The 22681-nt window shown below is 41.4% G+C and overlaps 1 protein-coding gene across 1 annotated transcript in view; it reads right to left on the bottom strand.

Moving 5' to 3' along the window:
• SLC4A9 (solute carrier family 4 member 9) overlaps positions 1-22681 on the bottom strand; it is a 1068229-nt gene that overhangs the window by 624937 nt on the left and 420611 nt on the right. Inside the window, 3 exon segments of the mRNA XM_082254102.1 lie at positions 4080-4100; positions 4104-4395; positions 15318-15451. Of these exon segments, the coding sequence (XP_082110228.1) occupies positions 4080-4100; positions 4104-4395; positions 15318-15451 (447 nt within the window).

Here is a 22681-nt window from a genome sequence, read left to right as displayed (position 1 = left end):
CTCTCTAGGGCGATGAATGTAACTTTCGGCATTTTGTTGTTGTGCATGTTTTTGACATGTCTGCCAAGTGGTGGATGGAAATTGCATATTTCCATACTTTGGATATGCTTATTGATTCTCTTGCCCATTTCCTGTTTGGTCTTGCCAACATAAAACGACCCACATTCGCACCTCATAAGGTACACGACTCCTCTCGTCCTACAGTTGACATAGTGTCGTGGTCTAAAATGTTCACCATTGGGGAGGATGGTGTCCGTGCATTTTTTTATGACACTGCACTGTGTGCAAGTACCACAAGGGTATGTACCTTCATCCTTACATGGATCCTTCCTTTTTTCCTTAAATTCGCTATGTATTAGGTTTTGTTTGAGGGAGCCGGCCTTTTTGTAGGTCACTAGTGGGCCGTCTGGTACAAATGGTTTCACCACAGGGTCTTCACTTAGTATGTTCCAATGTTTCTGGAGGATTTCATTTATTTTGTAATGTTCATTTGTAAATCGTAGAATGATAAGACTTTTTTCTCCTTGTTCTTTTATTTCATTCATTTTTTTAGTTTGAAATAGGAGTTCGTTCCTTTGTCGTTTTTTTACCTTATTAAATGCTTTCCTGAGAGTGCTTCTGTTATACCCTCTTTCTAGTAGTCTACCCGTAAGGAGATCGGCTTCTTTTTGGAAATCATCCTCATCTGTACAGTTCCTCTTTAATCTTAGGAATTGGCTATATGGTATAGGTCTTTTCAATGATGTTGGGTGGAAACTTGTGGCATGCAAGATTGAGTTTCCCGCTGTTTCCTTGCGGTAAAGAGTGGTTTTGATTGTTCCATTGTCCTTTTTCAGTATCCATGTGTCTAAGAATGCAATCTTACTCTTATCATAATTGAGTGTAAAATACATGTCGTATGTATTGTTGTTCATTACTTTCAAGCATTCTCCAATTAAGTTTTCCGGACCTGTCCAAATGATGAAAATATCATCTAGGAAACGCTGCCATAATAATATATGGTCTACAAAAGTGCTGTTTTTCTCCTCAGCTAGAAAATCAGATTCCCAGGCTCCTAAATAAATGTTCGCATACGATGGTGCGCAGCTCGTACCCATCGCAACACCGCACGTTTGTAGGTAGTAGGTGCCATTAAATGTGAAAACATTGTGGTTCAATATATATTCCAACATCGTTACAATGAATTCGTTAAAGTTGTGGTCCCATTCACTCTGTTGTTTGAGTGTTTCTCTTATTATCTCAATGCCTTTTTTTATGGGAAATGTTATTGTAAAGGGCTTCAACATCAATGGTAATCAAGTGGTGAAACCATTTGTACCAGACGGCCCACTAGTGACCTACAAAAAGGCCGGCTCCCTCAAACAAAACCTAATACATAGCGAATTTAAGGAAAAAAGGAAGGATCCATGTAAGGATAAAGGTACATACCCTTGTGGTACTTGCACACAGTGCAGTGTCATAAAAAAATGCACGGACACCATCCTCCCCAATGGTGAACATTTTAGACCACGACACTATGTCAACTGTAGGACGAGAGGAGTCGTGTACCTTATGAGGTGCGAATGTGGGTCGTTTTATGTTGGCAAGACCAAACAGGAAATGGGCAAGAGAATCAATAAGCATATCCAAAGTATGGAAATATGCAATTTCCATCTACCACTTGGCAGACATGTCAAAAACATGCACAACAACAAAATGCCGAAAGTTACATTCATCGCCCTAGAGAGAATGCACATACCGCAACTGGGGGGGGGATTGGAATAAGAAACTCTTACAAATGGAGATGAGATGGATTAGGCGTCTAAATGCCACCAAATACCCAGGGCTTAACGAAACAGAAAGTTTCAGACCATTTCTGGAAGGTTTTGCATCTGGTAAGACAGATTAACATCATAAGAAAAAATATAAACCACTACCAATCAGACCATACATACATCATGGGATCTACCCTAAGATACCAGAATTTTGAGATCACACTTAATGTCCTTTCAAAATTCCTGCCCAGATCCCTTTTGATGTGCCGGACCTGTGGAAATTCCTCCAACATCTCCATTGGGGATATCCTCTTGGGCATCTAGATATAATTTTACTGCTGTTAAAACGAACCATAAGAATGTTACATATATATATAATTATTATTTATTTACTGCCTTTTTTTCTTGTATTACATGTAACAGTTCTGTGTATATATATTTATATGAAGATGTACATCTTATTTTCATGAGCAAACCACTTTGTTTCCCTCCATCCTGCACCCGGCACGGTAAGCTCCTGCCACCTCCCTGTGACAGGGGCTACCATGGAGACGGAAATGGACTTAAGATCTTTCCCCACACCCGCCGGCCACGGCTGGGTCATTTCCTAGATCTCCCATACACCGTGTCGGTGGCCGAGCTGTCAGGACCGGCTTGTACTGCGCGCGCATCACCCAGGCGCCTGCGCAGTACAAGAGCCTGAGTCACTGACGGAAGAAGCCGATGACGTGCAGCGCGCTACGCGCATGCGCGAACGGCTTTATAAGGCCGGGGAGCCGGCGTCCAGGACGGACGTGGACCAGCGGCGGTGAAGGATCTTACCTCTTCCTCTCACACCAATATCTCCTTGAAAAATGTAAGTCTGGACGAACGTTCTTTTGCTTGAAGTCACAAATAAAATACCTTTTACCCACAAACTTACAAATTGTAAAAAACACTTCATAGACATATGACCCTTTTCAGAACGGCTGACTGGCGGCAGCAATTCACTTCTGACTGCGGCATCAGGAGAGATACCTTCCCCTCCTCTAAATCCGTATAAATCTGCAAATGTAAGTTTTTATCTGGGCTTGGACACCCATATTAATTACTTACCTTGGGAGATATAATGTAACTATATACATATATATATATATACTCCTTCCAGAACGATCCAGGACACTACTGGAACAACAATCCAATATCCTTATATGAACACCTCCAAACCTGGATGTGAGTAGCCAACATTGGCAGTATATGACCCTTATTTCTCATATGATATGAAAATACAATTAATAAATATATCCTTCCAGACCATGGTACCACACGGCTCCTTGCTGCAGGTTTAGAGGGGACAGAGGCAATTTTGGTTTGCAGAAACAAGATTTTAAATACAACTGGGTGACAGAAAAACTTTGAAAAAGGCTGATACAGCCGAAACGCGTCAGAATATTATGGATGAAACTCTGTGAACCACCTACACACGGAATACACAGAGACAAGATCCATAAAACTGTCACAACTTATCACATGTGTCACGGATTCACTGAGAATCCTTCTTTCCTTATTTCCTATCTTTATCACATTGGGCCTGTACCCAACACCAATGCTCATATCTGAGTTACAATATCTTCTTATTTATTTATTTACTTCTATGTAAATTTGGTAATAAATTGAGATATAATTTTACTCATGTTCAATTGATACTTACTTGCCCACAAAGTCCCATTATCCTTGGCTTGAGACACCAAAAAACCCCCTCTTTTTTTCAAGACATAGGGACGGAGGCAGCACCTACTCACACCACCTATAAGATCAAAACCCACACCCCCTCGTTCAATTACAGGCACAGTAATTATAAAGAGGAACTATACTGTGTCTGTGCACAACAAATCAGAAACACTATTTAGTTCATTTTAATATTCAAAGTAAGTTCACCCATCCATCCATCCATGTCTAATTGCTTTGAAAAATACCCCCCTAGAATTTCTGGTTGTGGCCATCTTGAATAAGGGCAGATAATTAATGTAGCATTTACTTCCAGGTATCCTTCTGCTCTTAGCTCAGGCATGTTGGCAGGAGGGTGTGCTTAGCTGTGAAAAACCCTCCTCCCCTCTTTAAGACTCCTGGGATATATGGCATCATTTGCTGAGGCCTGGAAACCAGAAAGTAACTAAAGAAATGTGAAAAAAAGTTTAAAATAAATAAATATGATATGCTTTTCTATCTATTTACAAATGCTAGCAGTACAAGGAAAAAAAATATTCAATTTGGACTGAGAGAGTGAAGATCCGCTTTAAATAAACCTCCCCAATACAGGTTTATTTATTTTATCCCATTTTACACCACTAAAACAAAGTAGGGTAATTATGATGCTTTTTTGTTTTTACCTGTGTCATTTACAATGCATTTACAGTTGTACTGGGTTACATTATTTATCTTGTATTTCCAGTTAATAGGAAACTGATCAACCAAGTTCAACATCTTCTTTAGAGCATCATAAATGAAAATACAGCTTATCAGTGCACAAAAGCTCTCTTCTGTAAATCTAGTAAAATACTGCACCAAGTAAGAAGAATTGGTGGCCACTAATATTAGGCAGTAGAATGCTACCCAAAGTCCAATCCAAAGTCTAAATTCCAAATATTCAAAATTGTAGTCCCTGGAAAATAGAGATAATTTAGAAATTAGCATACATACAAAGATTAAACTGATACAAAAGTGTATTGAATGCATAATTACTAATTTCATTAGTTTGTATCAGAAAATGCTTTTTTTTTTACCTAAAACCCAGTACAACTCAAGCCAGAATTTGGCAGCAACTTTTATTATCGTTCTTAAAGCTTCAATTGCCAAGTATTGATGCTTACACTGCTTTTGCTGCTCCTTAGGCCCGGTTCACACCTGAGCGTTTTTCGGCTTGTAAAACGCTCATCTCTGAAGTCTCAAAACGCCAAACAAGCAAAATCCCATTCATTTCAATGGCCCCCTGTTCACATATGAGCGTTTTTTCGCCTGAAGCAAAATGCCTGAAGCTCCAAAAAGTACATGAGCTTCTTTTTTGGCAGATTACAAGAGTTTTTGTTAGATGCCAAACACCTGCAAAAAATGCCAAAAAAATGCCTATAAAACGCCTGAAAAAACGCCTGCAAAATTCTGAAAAAAAACACCTGAAAATGATACTCTCAGGTGTAAATGGAGCCTTAGCCCCAGCCACAAATCCAAAGAAGGGAGTAAAAGCTAAAGTATGCACAATCCAGGCTAAAATGTCTGATCACTTTATTACAGACACACAGTGCTCAATTCACAAAGAGTTATTTTCCTCTTAAAATCTGAGATAAAATAACTCATAGCTTTTTCAAACATTTCTTTAGGCCATATCAGAAAAAAAAGGTCACTAAGATAAAGCATGAAAATGAAAATTCCATCAAAATGTGAGGTATTTCACTCATGAAAGCATTCTGTATTTCATCTCATTATGTATTATCCAGTGGAATGGATACGGTGAGATTAATTAGAACTCCTGTCCATTTTTAATGCTAATAAAGATGTAAAATGATTTCAAACATAGAAACATGCCAACTCATTAAGGGGTCAATGCACTAATGTTTACTGCATGTAATAACACAGTCACATGACTTATTTACATCAATTATTGCATATGGTAAATAAAGTCCAATTTTCAATAAAAAAAAAAAAAAACGATTATGCCATCTTTACCGCAAAATGAAAAATGTGCCCATAAATATTGTTTAAAAAGCTCTTAAGTCAAATTCACAAACTGAGCAGAGAGTAAAAAGAATGCAATATTTACCACCAGGGTTTTGCTGGCAGACAACCTTTTCATTGGGGAGATTTCCCTTCACTCCTGTCACATAGTCAAAAGAGGAAGTGAGAGGGAATCCCTACAAATTAAATTATTTAATGAGATATTCTTTAGCGAATTGACCCCACGGAGAGAAGCAATTATGCTGTGCAATTTGATGCCCATTAGCCATGTGATCAGTTCTTTTGATTTAAAAAGCAGAAAAGCTGGCTGATGTCACATCCTCTGACTCAGCCAATCAGAGGAAGCTTTGCATTTATTGATAGAATACATTGCTTGCTCTGAGACTCTTCTTTTTTACTGGTATGAGACAGAAAGTCTGTGCTTGTGCAGCGTCCCACTCATGACACGTGGGAACTGCAAATGTATTACTACTTTGTCATTGCTATATTTTGCATGTGCATTGCTACACCTGTTTAATCCCTGTTCATAGGCTGGTCAAGTGTGCTTCATACTTCCCACCACAAGATGGGGATAGCACCACTTTGGGATATCTATCCCAGCTCAGGTTTATCTGTGGTCAGTGTTCAGTTCAGGAAGTGAGTGTGTGGAGAGAAGCACCATGTAGAAGGTTAGTGAAGGTCAGTCCAGAGAAGGGACAAATTGGAACTGCTTAAATCAAAGGGTAAAAGCCACCAAACGGCAGCAAGACCTTTGAGAATAAAGGTGAAGGATTTCCTTAGCCACTGGCAACCTCACCAAATTTCACTGGATTCTAAAGGGACCAGAAACAAGTAAGCATTATACTGAACCACAGCCTGAGTCAAGACCTACCAAAACCTATTAACAGTGGATAAGCAGAATTCCTCTATTTACCCAGAGACTGTATTCTATCTGGATGTTTATGCTGCAACCAAAACCAGTCACAGTAAAAGTTGTGAGTTGTATCCTACCACTGTCTACCTCATTCTTCACTATTGCTATTACAACTGGTTGTACCACCATTAACGGTACTGGCGTCACGACAAATACCATCAAGGGACCCAGCCACCACAAGCACTCTAAACACCCCTGTCATCACGGGCACCTCAACCACCATCTTGGCTGGCGTTTCCCTATCACAGAGCGTGCCCCGGAGGATTTCGTGCTGTCTTCCTCTTCACTGTGCGACCAGCCCAGGGAGGCTTTCTGCTAACCGTGAGTAAACCGATGAACTGTATTATTGCTGTCTCTCATCGGCCCACCGTGCACCTCACGTGTCGCCCCTGCGGTTCTGGCTCATCGCATAAAAATTTGGCGTCACGAACAGGATATTAACCCCTGCGCCTTATCTAAAAGACTGTTGCATCAGAATAAGCCCCTTTGCTTTATTGAGAGACTGTTTACTTATTGCACACTGTGTGGGGCCACAGAACTGTTTAAACTGTTTCAAAGTCGCATGGAAGTGTTATCCCAGTTATCAGCATAAAAATCGCAGCATCCAAAGTGAGAAAATCAGACGTTTGTGTGTCAACAAAACTGCTTGCTGTATTTGAATTGACTGTTTCCATTCACTTAAAATGGCTGCCGGAGACCTTCTTGTTCAAAAATTTCTGCGCCATCACTGTGGATAAGTTAGTGACACCCCCTGCAGAGCGGGAAAGTTTGGTGCCACCCATTTATGCAAAATTGTCCGGCCAGCCCACCTTACCTTTGCTGTGTCAATCCTGGGAGGAGAGTGTGACAAGCGCACGCACCAGGAGTCGCAAGACTTCGCATGCAAGCAAGAAGAGAAAATAATCGCATGGCTTGCCGTCCGAGCAGTAATCGCAACCTGTCATTTGCCTCTACTATCTATAAGGAGCACTGATAGCAGGAACTCTGCCAGAGACCCAAAATCAACATTGCTGCAGCATTGTATTCAGCTGACATTAAATTCTTAAAGGGCCATACACCCGCAAGACAGCGGTCGCCCATAGCAACGCCGCACAAAAAGTGTCTAAAAACGCATTTGACTTACCTAACTATAATTCACCTGCTGTCACCATGTCTGTGCAGGAAGATGACGTGCAGCCTGACCTCAGCGGACCCCCTGCAGCAGCCGCAGTCGGTCCCAGTACAATACCAACTGCTGCAGCACCAAGCTTAATGCCTTTAACCATGCCTTATTATTTTGGGGCCCCCTGGTTCCCACGATATTCTGGAGAAATTCATACTTTAAGGGACTTTAAAGAAAAAATTCTTGCTGTGTTCAGATTGTACCCTGTATCCTCAGAGCAACAGATGGAGATTCTTCTTGCGCAATTGGAAGGAGCTGCGCTCAGAGAAGTGAAATCTTGGCCGAGCTCAGAGAGAAAGACCATGGAGCAGATTTTTGAACGTCTCTACACCACCTTTGAACCCAGGACCGTGTCAGAGGTCAAGATGAGGTTCTTCAGCAAGAAACAGCAATCTGGTGAGTCACTCAGAGACTTTGCATTATCTTTGCAGGAAGCCCTTAGAGCTGTAGTCCAAGTAGACCCCCGTGAGGCAGAGAATCAGGACAAAACCCTGAAAGAACAATTTATTGAAGGCGTCAATACAGACAATCTAAAGAGCCAACTAAGAATGTTAGCCGCCCAACATCCAGGAGCTACCTTCTTAGATTTTAAAGAATTAGCTATCAGCATACTGGGAAAAAGCCCACCAACAGAACCTGTTAGATCTGTTGAAGTGCCTGTATCACAGCTGGTTACCCCTGCAAAGTCTTTACCTATAGTCAGTCAGGCAACCCAAGCTCCAGTTCCTGATGCAGTTGCCGCCTTGACTGAGCAAGTCCATTTCCTGACTAAAAGTCTGGAGAAAGTCCACCAAAAGTTGGAACAATGGGAGAAACCATTAATGCTAGAGGATGAGAAACCTGTGTCCAGAAGACTCTTCCCCTCTAATTATGGAGAGACTTATTCCAGAAATTCTGGCGGACGCCCCCCTGACCGCACTAGTACCCCTAAGCGGCCAATCTGCACATACTGTCACAAACCAGGCCATACAGAAGCAACCTGCTGGCAGTTAAACAGGGAAACCCCCGAGGCCAAGGACCACCCCTCGGGAGGTAAACCAATAGGTCCAGAAGATCCCCACTGGATGCCAAGATACGTTGGATCCCGTCCAGAAGTGGCACTTCAAATAAATGGAGTTCCTTTTGTTGCCCTAGTAGACACAGGATCCCAAGTCACCACCATCCAACAAGCAGCCTTTGAAAAATACTGGGATCAAAATCAGCTTACCCAGCCTCCAGAATCCTGGCTGAGTCTCATAGCCAGTAACGGCAAACCCGTACCAGTCCATGGTTATTGGGAACCTACCATTCAAGTAGGAGGAACTACACTACCTCGACAAGGCCTTATTGTGGTACGAGTCAGAGACAATAACCCTAACCCTCCAATAGTCCTAGGAATGAATGTCCTCAGGAACTGTTATGTTGAGATGCTAGAAGCCTTGCACCAGTTAGTGCCTACTGCCTCTCCTGATTCTAAGAAGGTGATCCAACAAACCATCCGTGTACTAAATGCGCAACAGAGATTCGCCAACGAAAAAGGAGAAATTTGCTGTGCCCGCATCCGAGATAAGCAACCTGTGATCCTCAAACCCAACACCGAAACTCTCTTGTGGTGCCGAGCTGTAGTCGGAATTCAAGGTCAAGACTACCAAGCCCTGGTAGAGCCTGTTGTTTTGGAAGACTATCCTCTAGTTAGAGCTGCAAGGAGCCTAGTAACCGTCTCTGAAGGTAAAGTGCCTATACGACTCCTAAACTTGAGTGATAGCAGTGTAACACTAACAAAACACCGTTCTATTGCACAACTAATCCAAGTCACTTTTCAAGATGTCATCAGTGTGGCTACAGCTACCACAGAAGAAATTACCAAGAGACAGAACCCACAGGACCAAAATGTAAACACATCCTGGTGGAAAGAACTTCATGTGGGAGATGCTTCCACACCAGCAAACCAAATTGAGGGAGTACTAAAAATTGTGAAGGAGCTTCACCATGCCTTCAGTAAGCATTCTACAGACTATGGAGAAGTGGATATCATCAAGCACTCCATCCCTACAGGTTCACACCCACCGATCAAGGAAAGATATCGGCCTATACCACCAACTATGTACCAATCCGTAAAGCAAATGATCCAAGAGATGAAGGACTCCAATGTCATTAGAGACAGCCATAGTCCATGGGCTGCACCTCTAGTCCTTGTCCGTAAAAAGGATGGTAACATCAGATTCTGTGTGGATTACAGAAAAATTAACCAAATCACCCACAAGGATGCTTACCCTTTACCACGCATAGAGGAATCTTTGACAGCTTTAGGATCTTCAGCCTACTTCTCTACCCTTGACTTAACAAGTGGATACTGGCAAGTACCTATGGCACCTGAAGATCGTGAGAAGACTGCATTTACCACCCCTATGGGCCTATTTGAGTTCAACTGCATGCCTTTTGGACTTTGCAATGCGCCCGGAACTTTTCAAAGATTAATGGAGCGTTGTTTAGGACACAAAAATCTTGAAACCGTCCTGTTGTACTTAGACGATGTCATCATCTACTCCAAATCTTATGAAGATCACTTGAAACATTTGGCCGAAGTTTTTCAAATCCTCATTAAACATGGACTCAAAGTCAAACCATCTAAGTGCTATCTACTGAAGTCAGAAGTCAAATACTTAGGGCATATTGTAGGCTCTGAAGGTGTTAAACCGGATCCAGAGAAGATAGCCGCAGTCCGAAATTGGCCTAATCCTACTACAGTGAAAGAAGTGAGGAGTTTCCTCAGTTTTGCAGGATACTACAGACGCTTTATTTCTCATTTTGCCCAAATTGCGGGGCCAATATTAGAACTTCTGAGAGGACATCCTAAGAGGTACCAAAAGTCTCCAATACCAGTTGAATGGAACACAGAAAGAGAAATTGCCTTCCAGCTCCTGAAGAAGAAGTTAACAGAACCACCAATCCTAGGCTATCCAGATTACCAGCAGCCATTTCATCTTTACACAGATGCTAGTAAGAAAGGTCTGGGAGCTGTCCTGTCGCAAGTACAAGAAGGAAAAGAAAGAGTTATTTCCTACGCTAGTAGATCTCTTAGAGGTACTGAAAGAAACGACCAAAACTATAGTTCCTTCAAATTGGAATTCCTCGCACTCGTGTGGGCTGTTACAGAAAAATTTAAAGATTACCTTGCCGCAACACCATTTGTGGCCTTCACAGATAACAACCCGCTAGCACATCTTAATACCGCTAAGCTGGGAGCATTGGAACAAAGATGGGCCTCACGCCTAGCCAACTACGATTTCACCATAAAATACAGAACAGGAAAAGCAAATGAAAATGCGGATGCATTATCCCGTCTGCCTACCCAAGAAGACCCTACTACACAGGAAGATGTTTGGGAAGAGGTAGAAATGCCAGCTTTTTACAAAAATTTTGCCCAACAAGACATTATCACCATCAAAGGAAGAAAAGTCCTTAACCTTCAACAACAAGTGGATCTAAGATCCCAAGTGGATAAAGAAAGGTGGATCAAGCTGCAAAATGAAAGCAGAGTGTTGGGAGAACTGCAAGATTTCTTCACCAGCGGAAGAACACCTGAAAGAATTCGCAGAAGAAATGCTGATCCAGAATTGTCAAAACTTTGGAGACACAGAAAACATCTCTTCCTACAGAAGGGCCTACTATTAAGAAGAACTTTAGACCCAATTACCTGGGATCGTCTATACCAAATCTTAATACCACGCCGAGATGCAAGAATCATTCTTGAGATGTATCATGATCAATCGGGACACTTTGGTGTGCAGAAGACAGAAGCTACCATCCGTAGAAGATTCTATTGGATTGGGATGAGAGGAGACATTGAAAAGTGGTGTCGAGAATGTTCCACCTGTGCTGTTGGAAGAAATGAAAAACATGACCAAAAAGCACCCTTACATCCCATTGTAAGCAGAACACCGCTAGAAATAGTTGCAATTGACCATGTGAAGCTGGAACCAAGTCGCTCAGGTTACACATACGCCATGACCATCATTGATCACTATACCAAATTTGTTGTAGCCATACCTGTCAAGGACTTGACCGCTAAGACAACTGCAGATGCCTTCTGGAAACATTTCCTATTGCCATATGGATGCCCAGAAAGAATCCTTACAGATCAGGGATCTGCCTTTGAGTCGCAACTCTTCAAAGAACTGTGTACACTTCACAATTGTCAGAAAATCAGGACCACAGCCTACCACCCCCAAGGGAATGGACTTTGCGAGAAAATGAACCAAACTTTAATTGAGATGTTAAGAGCAGTACCACCTGCTACAAGAAGTGATTGGCCTACTCTATTGCCTCAATTGATGTACACCTACAATAACACCATTCACTGTTCTACTGGGTATACACCTTACTATCTCATGTTTGGCCGACAAGGTAAACTACCTGCTGACCATACTTTGGGCGTACAAGTGCCTGATGCAATCAACCCTCTACCAAAGACTGATTGGGTGAGTGAACACCAAAGACGTCTAATTGATGCACAAGAAATTGTTCAACATCGCATGGAACATGCTCATGAAAAGCAACAAAAAGATTATAACCAATCTGCCAAAGCAGAACCTCTCAAAATTGGTGACCATGTGTGGTTAAAAAACGACCATCGCACCAGCAAGTTAGATAGCAAATGGGAGAGAGAACCTTACACCATTACAGCTATTCTCAATCCAGAGACTCATACTTATGAGATCACCAAAGAAAACAAATCACGTGTAGTACATCGCAATCGCCTTAAGTTATGTCTCAAGGAAAGTACTCAAGAAGAAACTCTTCAAGAAGAAGCTGTCCAAGAGGAAACTCAATCCATAGAACCAGAGCCTACAAAATCATCTGATTCAGAGGGTCCACTACAGTCTTTTGGAAAAGCATTATTAGACTCTGATCCTTTACAGTGGTTCCTTACACCATGGCTCAATATCTTAGTGCCTGCCAAGACCAATACAACCGCACTTCAACCAGAGGAGCTATCTCAAGAAGTGTCTACTACAGCTCAAGAGACACCAAGTTCTCTTGAAACAAGGCCTGTAGAAACTCAGCCGCTACGAAGATCCGACAGGACTACGAGAGGACAACCACCTGTCCGTTTTAAGGATTTACTGCACCAGCAGCCAAGAAGACAACTACCAGCCCTGCCATCTCATCGTTGAATGCATCTTTACATCGTCTGAAGTTCCAGAGTGAGAAGAAGACTTACTTGTGATATCATGTTCATTTCCTTTAAAGGACTTTTTAAAAGGACTACTTACCTACTGTTTTGCAACGTTCAAGCCTGCACCCGGAGATAGACTTTCACGTACCTGAGCCTCCGTGATATTCGTCTGTTGACATTTTCCTGTGCCCAGGGAACGGACTCATACCCTGTGAGCCTCCTGAGATGTTATTTTTGTTTTGTTTTCCTTTTTCCATCTCATCGTGGACTATTCTGGTTTTGCCATACATCACCAGTCTTCAGAGGAAAAACTACACCCCTTTTTTGTCACCTTTTGACACATTTCGTTGTTGCCTGAGATATGTTTGCCTAACCCATTTTACTTGCAGATACAAGAAGTACAAGAATGGGGTTATGTTGTTATTTCCTATGCATGCATGCTTTTCCCTTTCTCTTATATCTTACAGGAAGACACAACATCGAGTCAAAAATGTGTCGAGGACGACACACGTTTTACCATGGGGGTATGCAGCGTCCCACTCATGACACGTGGGAACTGCAAATGTATTACTACTTTGTCATTGCTATATTTTGCATGTGCATTGCTACACCTGTTTAATCCCTGTTCATAGGCTGGTCAAGTGTGCTTCATACTTCCCACCACAAGATGGGGATAGCACCACTTTGGGATATCTATCCCAGCTCAGGTTTATCTGTGGTCAGTGTTCAGTTCAGGAAGTGAGTGTGTGGAGAGAAGCACCATGTAGAAGGTTAGTGAAGGTCAGTCCAGAGAAGGGACAAATTGGAACTGCTTAAATCAAAGGGTAAAAGCCACCAAACGGCAGCAAGACCTTTGAGAATAAAGGTGAAGGATTTCCTTAGCCACTGGCAACCTCACCAAATTTCACTGGATTCTAAAGGGACCAGAAACAAGTAAGCATTATACTGAACCACAGCCTGAGTCAAGACCTACCAAAACCTATTAACAGTGGATAAGCAGAATTCCTCTATTTACCCAGAGACTGTATTCTATCTGGATGTTTATGCTGCAACCAAAACCAGTCACAGTAAAAGTTGTGAGTTGTATCCTACCACTGTCTACCTCATTCTTCACTATTGCTATTACAACTGGTTGTACCACCATTAACGGTACTGGCGTCACGACAAATACCATCAAGGGACCCAGCCACCACAAGCACTCTAAACACCCCTGTCATCACGGGCACCTCAACCACCATCTTGGCTGGCGTTTCCCTATCACAGAGCGTGCCCCGGAGGATTTCGTGCTGTCTTCCTCTTCACTGTGCGACCAGCCCAGGGAGGCTTTCTGCTAACCGTGAGTAAACCGATGAACTGTATTATTGCTGTCTCTCATCGGCCCACCGTGCACCTCACGTGTCGCCCCTGCGGTTCTGGCTCATCGCACTTGCACCCGGAACACAGTGCGGTATGCTGTATCTAGCCAAAGCTACATACAGTTTATACTGCACATCTAGCAGCCTCACAGGTTAGTGAGGGCCATAGTTTGTTTGGGCCAGCTTGGCCCAAACAAACTAAGTAAAGTGTGTGGAAAGATGGAATTTTTCTTGAAAGATTCTACCTATTTCTGGCTTGAGTTTAATTAGGTTTTATTTATTTGCAACTTACTAAACATTTATGACACATTTGTGACCCTGTAATAATCGTATAACTACACTTATTTTCTAATACTATATATGCATTAAGTTTTAAGGGATAAAATCATCTTTCTAAACATGTTACACCCCTATTTATGGTGTAACATGTAACATGTTCTGCATCTGCCTGCTCTTCCCCAGAAAATGACTCCAGGTCATTAATATTAACAATTTTAAAAATGATCCCCAGGCAAACAGCCACTGGTTTATTCAGCCAGCTTTGTCATTCCCAATGCTCTGCTTCACTTCATAGTCAGGTGACAACTTTATTTCCTGGTTTGGATTTTGAGAATTGGACACTAAATTGACATATTCACTTCTGGGCCAAAAGCAAGCAGGACAATTTAGTCTATTCTAATTCATTATCAGTCCTCTGTTATGCACCCTTACTTGGATTCTACAGCCTGCAAGTAAAACTGACATATTATCATTATCATTTTAAACCTGAAATATTGATAATATCTGACATCAACCTTTTCTGGACAAATTTTTGTGTTCTAAAGGCAATTTCAGGATCTAAAACCAAGGTATAGGCAGATTCTTTCTTCTCCCTAACCGCCTTTCTGTTCGATTTATATCATGCACACCACTGCTTTTAATGCCCACAAATGACATTGGCAGCTTTGTGGCAACTCTCCTTGCAGTCTATAGGATTCTGCCACTGATGTGGATGAATAAGTGTCTGAATGATGCTGGCAACCAACCAGATTTAAAATCATTCTACAACATCGGTCTGCATGAAAATTTCAGGAGATTATGAGAAGCACAGCCTCCTCTGTAGGAAAAGAACAACACAATTGGGACCAAAGTTCAAATGGGATGGGAAACACATAGATTTGAACAGAGGTGAAGATAAATTTCCAAATTAATACAAATTAACTCCTAAACTATTGTACACACACAATTTGCTTTCTAGATTAACTTTTATTTTTGCAATAACACTTACTTGCTAAAATTATACAGAAGCCTCTCAAATACAAGGACTGGTCCTGTGCTACTTAGAATAGTTAGAGGCTGCCCAGCAAATAGACAAAACATTCCACCACAGATTGCTGTTCCAATAAAGTTTTCAAGAACTCCCTGGAAACAAAAAAGCAATCAAAATAATGTTATATATATATATATATATATTTATATCTGTTATTGATATTCACAATGTTTTTTTATACTCACAAATGAGTGTACTTTTCAATTTTGCTGTGGATAAAAGACCTTTTACTCTTAAAGTAGAAGTTGGGCATCTAAAGGACTTATAGTCTTCTTAACCACTTTAAGACTGGAAGGATTTGCCCCCTTCCTGGCCAGGCCCTATTTTGTGATTCGGCACTGCGTTACTTTAACAGACAATTGCACGGTCGTGCAATGCTGTACCCAAACAAAATTTATGTCCTTTTTTCCCCACAATTAGAGCTTTCTTTAGGTGGTATTTGATCACCTCTGTAATTTTTATTTTTTGCGCTATAAACAAAAAAATAGGGACAATTTTGAAAAAAAAAAAAAAAAAAACTATATTTTTCACATTCTGCTATATGACATTCCCAAAAAAAATTGAAAATCAAATTTTTTTTAACATTTTAGGCCAATTTGTTTTCTGCTACATATTTTTGGTAAAAAAAAAATATCACAATAAGCATATTTTGATTGGTTTGCGCAAAAGTTATTGCGTCTACTAACTACGGGAAAGATTTATGTCATTTTTATTGTTTTTTTTTTTTTTACTAGTAATGCCGGCAATCTGCGATTTTTTTGTGGGACTGCGATATTGTGGCGGACAGATCGGACCCCTAACTGACATTTTTTACACTTTTGGGGGTACCAGTGACATTACTACAGTAGACAGTGCTAAAAATATGTACTGTTACTGTAATAATGCCATTGGCAGGGAAGAGGTTAACCCTGTGGGTGAGCAAAGGTTTAAATGTGAGCCTAGGGGAGTGATTCTAACTGTGGGGGGCATGGCTTCTGAAATGACCATAGAGACATGTGATCCTATATAACAGGATTACATGGGCTCTATGATCATCCCAGGGAGAAGGACGGTCGGCTGTCGCGGGTGTCAGGCGGCAATCGGAGCCACTGACGATTGGGAGCGGGACCGTGCCGCCAGCGGCGTGTGCTTTTCCCCTAGCTGCCACCAGGCGACCGACGTATACCTACATTTGTCATTTTTTTTTGGGGGGGGGGGAAGCAAGTACCTAGTTTTGACAGGTACCTGTTTCTAATACTATATATGCATTAAGTTTTAAGGGATAAAATCACCTATTTATGGAGTAACATGTTCTGCATCTGCCTGCTCTTCTCCAGAAAATGACTCCAGGTCATTAATATTAACAATTTTAAAAAAGGATCCCCAGGCAAACAGCCACTGGTTTATTCAGCCAGCTTTGTCATTCCCAATGCTCTGCTTCACTTCATAGTCAGGTGACAACTTTATTTCCTGGTTTGGATATTGAGAATTGGACACTAAATTGACATATTCACTTCTGGGCCAAAAGCAAGCAGGACAATTTAGTCTATTCTAATTCATTATCAGTCCTCTGTTATGCACCCTTACTTGGATTCTACAGCCTGCAAGTAAAACTGACATATTATCATTATCATTTTAAACCTGAAATATTGATAATATCTGACATCAACCTTTTCTGGACAAACATTTTTGTGTTCTAAAGGCAATTTCAGGATCTAAAACCAAGGTATAGGCAGATTCTTTCCTCTCCCTAACCGCCTTTCTGTTTGATTTATATCATGCACACCACTGCTTTTAATGCCCACAAATGACATTGGCATAAAGTGGAAGTTCCACCCAAAAGTGGAACTTCCGCTTTAAGTACTCCTGACCCCCTGACATGCCACATTTGGCATGTCATTTTTTTTGGGGGGGAAGCGGGTACCTAGTTTTGACAGGTACCTGTTACCACTTCCGCGTTGCAGCGCCCAGAGAGGAAGTTTTCCTCTCCCCCTCCCTCCCTGCAATCCTCTGGGACACATCAGACGTCTCAGAAGACTGCCCAGCCATTCGGGACATGCAGCACAACTCACGCATGCATAGTGTGCACTCGGCTGTTTAACCGCAAGCTGTCACAGCTGGGTGCCCACACTAGTGATGCTGGCACCGCTGAGAGGAGAGGAAGAGGAGTGACGCTTTGCATCGCTGGATCCTGGGACAGGTGAGTGTGTGTTTAATAAAGGTCAGCAGCTACAGTTTTTATAGCTGCTGACTTTTAATAAACACAGAAATGGCTGGAACTCTGCTTTAACCAGTTCCCACTCAGCCTATAGTAGGCTCATGACAGTGACCACCAAAGACAGCGCTTTTTTACCACGTGATCACTGAGTCCAATCACAGCTTATTAAAAGTGTAAGCAAAGACAAGTAACTCACTGTTACCAGGTTCTTCTCACACACAGATTCTGTGTGAGGGGAGAGGAGAGTTTGGGATTTTTACCAATTTAATTGTACTGTGCACAACACCCCAGAATAAAGAGTACCTGTCACATCACCCATCAGTGCCTATCAGCAGTGTACCTATCAGCCATCAATACCCATTAGCAATGTATCTTTCGCACATCGCCCATCAGTGCCGACATCAGCAGCATACCTGTCAAACATTGCCCATCAGTGCCACCATCAGCATTATACCTGTTGAACATTGCCCATTAGTGCCAACATCAGCAGTGTACCTGTCACACATCGCCCATCAGTGTCCATCAGTGCCCATCAGCAATGTACCTGTCGCACATCAGCCATCAGCAGTGTACCTGACGCTTATTGCCCATCAATGTCCCCATCAGCGGTGTACCTGTCACTTATTGCCCATCGATGTCCCCATCAGCTGTGTACCTGTCGCACATCACCTATCAGTGCCGCCATCAGCAGTGCACCTGTTGCACATCACCCATCAGTGTCCATAAGCAGTGTACCTGTCACAAATTATCCATCAGTGCCCATCAACAGTGTACCTGTCGCACATCACCTATCAGTAACTATCAGCTGTGTACGCATCACCCATTGGTGTCAATATCAGCAGTGTACCTGTCGCACATTGCCAAACAGTGCTGCCATCAGCAGTGTACCTGTCACATATCACCCTTCAGTGTCCATCAGCAGCAGGGCTGCCAATCATCACTAATCTGACAGTTTGTGAAAACCTGTGATTTTTTACAACTTTCTGTAAATATTAGAGGCAGATAATTTGTCATTCTGAGTTGACTTTTTAAGTCAGTGTTTCCATATTGTGTTTAAACTGTTTAAATATTTATTGTCTTAGTTTTTAATAGGAGTTCTTTTTTTCACAATAAGGTTTTATTGAAAGCAGCATATTGCAATACATACAGAACATGACATGGATTGTATATTATACAACTGAAAACCAAAGGAATAAACAAACAAAAGGATTGCTTGCAAAAATCACATTAACCACTTCAGCTCCGGAAGGTTTTACACCCTTAACGACCAGGCCATTTTTTGCAATTCGGCACTGCGTTACTCTAACGAAAAATTGCCCGGTCGTGCAACACTGTACCCAAATACAATTGATGTCCTTTTTTTCCCACAAATAGAGCTTTTTTTGGTGGTATTTGATCATGTCTGCGGTTTTTAAAATTTGCGCTATAAATAAAAAAATAGCGACAATTTAAAAAAAAAAAACACAATGTTTTTTTACTTTCTGCTATAAAACATTCCCAATAAAAAATATGTAAAAATCTATTTTTTTATCAGCTTAGGCCAATTTGTAATCTGTGTTGAAGAATGAGGTGCGCAAACAAAAAATGAATCTCCAGCAGCAACCGAAACTTTAACCTTGATAAAGTAAACGTGTGATGTGCAAAAGATGGGTGCGCCAGATGTGAACAATGTGCGTTGAACCAAAAGGGAAAACACAATGAACAAAATACCTAATATATAAATATACACAGATATGATAAATGGTGCACAATGTGAACATAAACGTGCTATAGAAATATGAGCAGTCCAAAACAAGTCAAAATGAAAAAAAAGCTGAAATCTTCTTGATGGTGAATGAAGGTGAAGAAGAGGACATGCAAACACCAAATCCCTCTTGGCACCCACGTGTGAAGAACATAGAGGTTATACCCTTACCAACTCAACATATTAAAACACTTGAGAAGATGACACCAGCCAGAGTAATAGATATAAAGTCCTGACCTTTTAATCTTCTACCCGATATGTGGTATATCAAAACTCTTACCAAAGGCAAGTATTTCACAGGTCAGATGGTGAGTGATAATGTTCTCCAAATCATCAGGCAAATTATCCAGACTAGCAGGCAGTGAATTTTCTTGTAAATCTTGTTCTGACTCCTGTTGCTGTGTGGGGGTTGGTTTCTCTCCTATACCCCTCAAAATCAGTGACAGATAGTGCCCAAAAAAGAATGGAACAGGCAATAGTGCATTACCTCTTAAACTACTTTATTAAAAAAGGTAGAACACTTACAGTTAAGTTGATTAAATAGGCGAATGCAAATTCAAACGTGGCCGCTCTGCAGCGCGGACCACGGGTGGTGATGGCGCAGGCTTCTCCCCCCGACACGTTTCCCCTGATGAGGCATCGACTGGGAATGGAGATTCACCATCAAGAAGATTTCAGCCTTTTTTCATTTTGACATGTTTTGGACTGCTCATATTTCTATAGCACGTTTATGTTCACATTGTGCATCAGGGAGTTTTAGCAGGATTGCCGCAGACATATCGAACCCCTAACTGACATTAATACAGTAATCAGTGATAAATATTATGCACTGTTACTGTATAAATGACACTGGCAGGGAAGGGGTTAACACTGGGGGTGATCAAAGGGGTTAATGTATGCCTAATAATGCTTACTGACTGTGGGGGGGGGGAAGGGCTCTGTGACAGGCAAAAAGAGATTGGGGTTTCACCTTAGCTGAAACTCCTGATCTCTCCCTGCCTTTGTGACAGAAGACCTGCCTGCTTTGTTTACATAAGCAGGCAGATCTTCTGTCAGTTTCTGTGACGATTGCGGGAGGCCGGCGGCTCCTCCCATGGTCTGACTCCCACTGTGTCTAATCACAGCGGGAGCGGGGAGCCGAGACCACGTGCACATAATCCCATAGATCTAATTGCTTATGCGCAGCCGAGCTGCCCTGCTGCAGTAAATTTGCGGGAAGCAGTTGGTAAGTGGTTAAGATCCAATGTAAAAAAAATGGGATATGCAAAACAAGGTGTACGATGTTAAGAAGAACAATAATTCTCTAATTTTCAATGATTTGTTGTGTAGGTTTAGTTTAGGGAAAAAAAATTATTGGTGTGGAACTCAGTAAGTAAAGGAATGAAAGTAGTTATTGTACATACAAGAGAGTCATGTTAAAAGTCTGGAGTTCAGTAGTGAATTATATCAGACAGTATGAAAATATTCCAAGCATGCCAGGTGTTGTGAAAGTGTGTAGTTGATTCATTAGCCATCACCAAGGTCTCTTCCATGGTGTATACATTGTTTACTTCCATCAAGCACTCTAACAGTTGGAGCTTGATCAGACTTCCAGTAGTGTGGTATTATTGTTATAGCAGCATTTAGTAGGTGTTTCTCCAATAATTTTTGTACTTCTTAAAGGAGAGAAGATTGATGTGGAGTAAACAGCCTGCCGTATTCAATGTCAAGTTAGTTGATGTAATATGTGAGATCCAATTCTTAGATATTTTAAAGATTTTTGGACAGTGCCACCATATGTGAATGAAGGTACCTTTGTCCTGGTTGCATCTCCAGCATAAGTAAGAGAAAACCATTTTTTGATTTTGGTTGGTGTGGCATACCACTGAGTGAGAACATTTGCATTTTTGTGCTTAGAGATTACTTATGTGCCAAAATGCATGCTTTCTTCCATTCCTCGTCAGCAAAATGTATTTGTAGATCTTCTTCCCATGTATTCTTATAACTCGAAGTGATGTCAGCAGAGTTTTGTATTAGCCAAGCATAAGACAGAGAAGTTGCTTTTTATAGGGGTGATGAGGAAAAGGGAAGCAGCCATTTTATTTATCAAATATTTATTTTCTGATTATCAAACATGGATTTATGATTAAGCAGATATATTGGATGTATATGTTGTGAGAAGTCATATTGTATTACAGCTGTTGTATTCAAAAGCCATTTACAGCTCCAGCTGTCAAGATTGCTATCTCCACCTTTGAAGACCTGTTTAGCCAACAAGCTTTGAAAGTGACACATTTATGTTACATGTCCATTCCGCATATCAAAGAATGTCATCAAAGACTCACATGTGACTTTAAAGAAACTAGATAGCTAGGTTCCACCCACTTTAGAATGTATAAATTGTATTAGAAACCCTAGCTAGATAGAGCAAATGATTTCATGATTAAGAATGTAATGTGATTGACATGCTCTCCAAACATGTCTTCCTATCTACATGTTTGTCTAAATAAATATAATTTTCAATCTGGCTTCAACAGTCAAAATGTTACTGAAACCCATGAGCACTGGGGTTACCCTTACAGGGGGTTGGCCCAGGACACACGTTTTTTCAAAGTGTGTAAGAGGTCTGGAGAAAGCATATTTTTGTTTGTGTTTTTTTTTAAGTCACTAAGCTGTATATAGAGCCAGTAATTTAGGTTTTCAATGCCACATTCCACTTGGAGTGTTTCTTTGGTTTTTAGTTTGCTTCTTTAAAGACAATGGAAGATAAAAAGTAGGGTAATTTTATTTTTGGATGAGATGGCTTTGTTATTCATTCCTGGTGGAAAGTCTGGGTTATTAGTTATTGGGGTCAATGGGTCAGACAAGAGGAGAGTTTCCCTTGGTCAGTGATTTTGTGAAAAATTTCTAGTGTTGCACTAATCAGAGGGTATGGATTCAAAAAACGGGGGGATATGTGGGACTTTAAATGAGGCAATGACTGGGTAGGGTCATATGCCTCCATCCCTGGTACAGATAAAAGAGGAGGGAGGTTTGGGACTTTGAATGAAGTACACAGCTATAAAGTGATGTAAAAAATCAATGTATAAAATGTTTATTGGTACATATTGTGGAGGTCATAGAGGTTGGGTCCTGGATGGATGTTACATTGCACCAATATTTAGAGTGTGGTCCCTGTAAGGGAAGTATGAGATCTCAGGAAGGCAAGGGTTAAGCCCTCTCCCAGAGAGACCAGCTCTTAAAGACAGGAAGTAGTGTCAGTGGGTGTGGGAGAGTAGGAGCTGGACATACACCTGGGAGACTGAGCTGCTAAAAACAAGTGTGCTTGTGTGCTGCATGGTGGCTGGAGACTTGGCGGCTGCTTGGGACTACATACCTGGGGTAAAAGCCCCTGCCAAAAGC

Source organism: Pelophylax lessonae, assembly GCF_965119305.1.
Source record: "Pelophylax lessonae genome assembly, chromosome: 4".
In the NCBI taxonomy this organism is placed as follows: Eukaryota; Metazoa; Chordata; class Amphibia; order Anura; family Ranidae; genus Pelophylax; species Pelophylax lessonae.
This window is presented reverse-complemented; position numbering and strand designations above follow the sequence as displayed.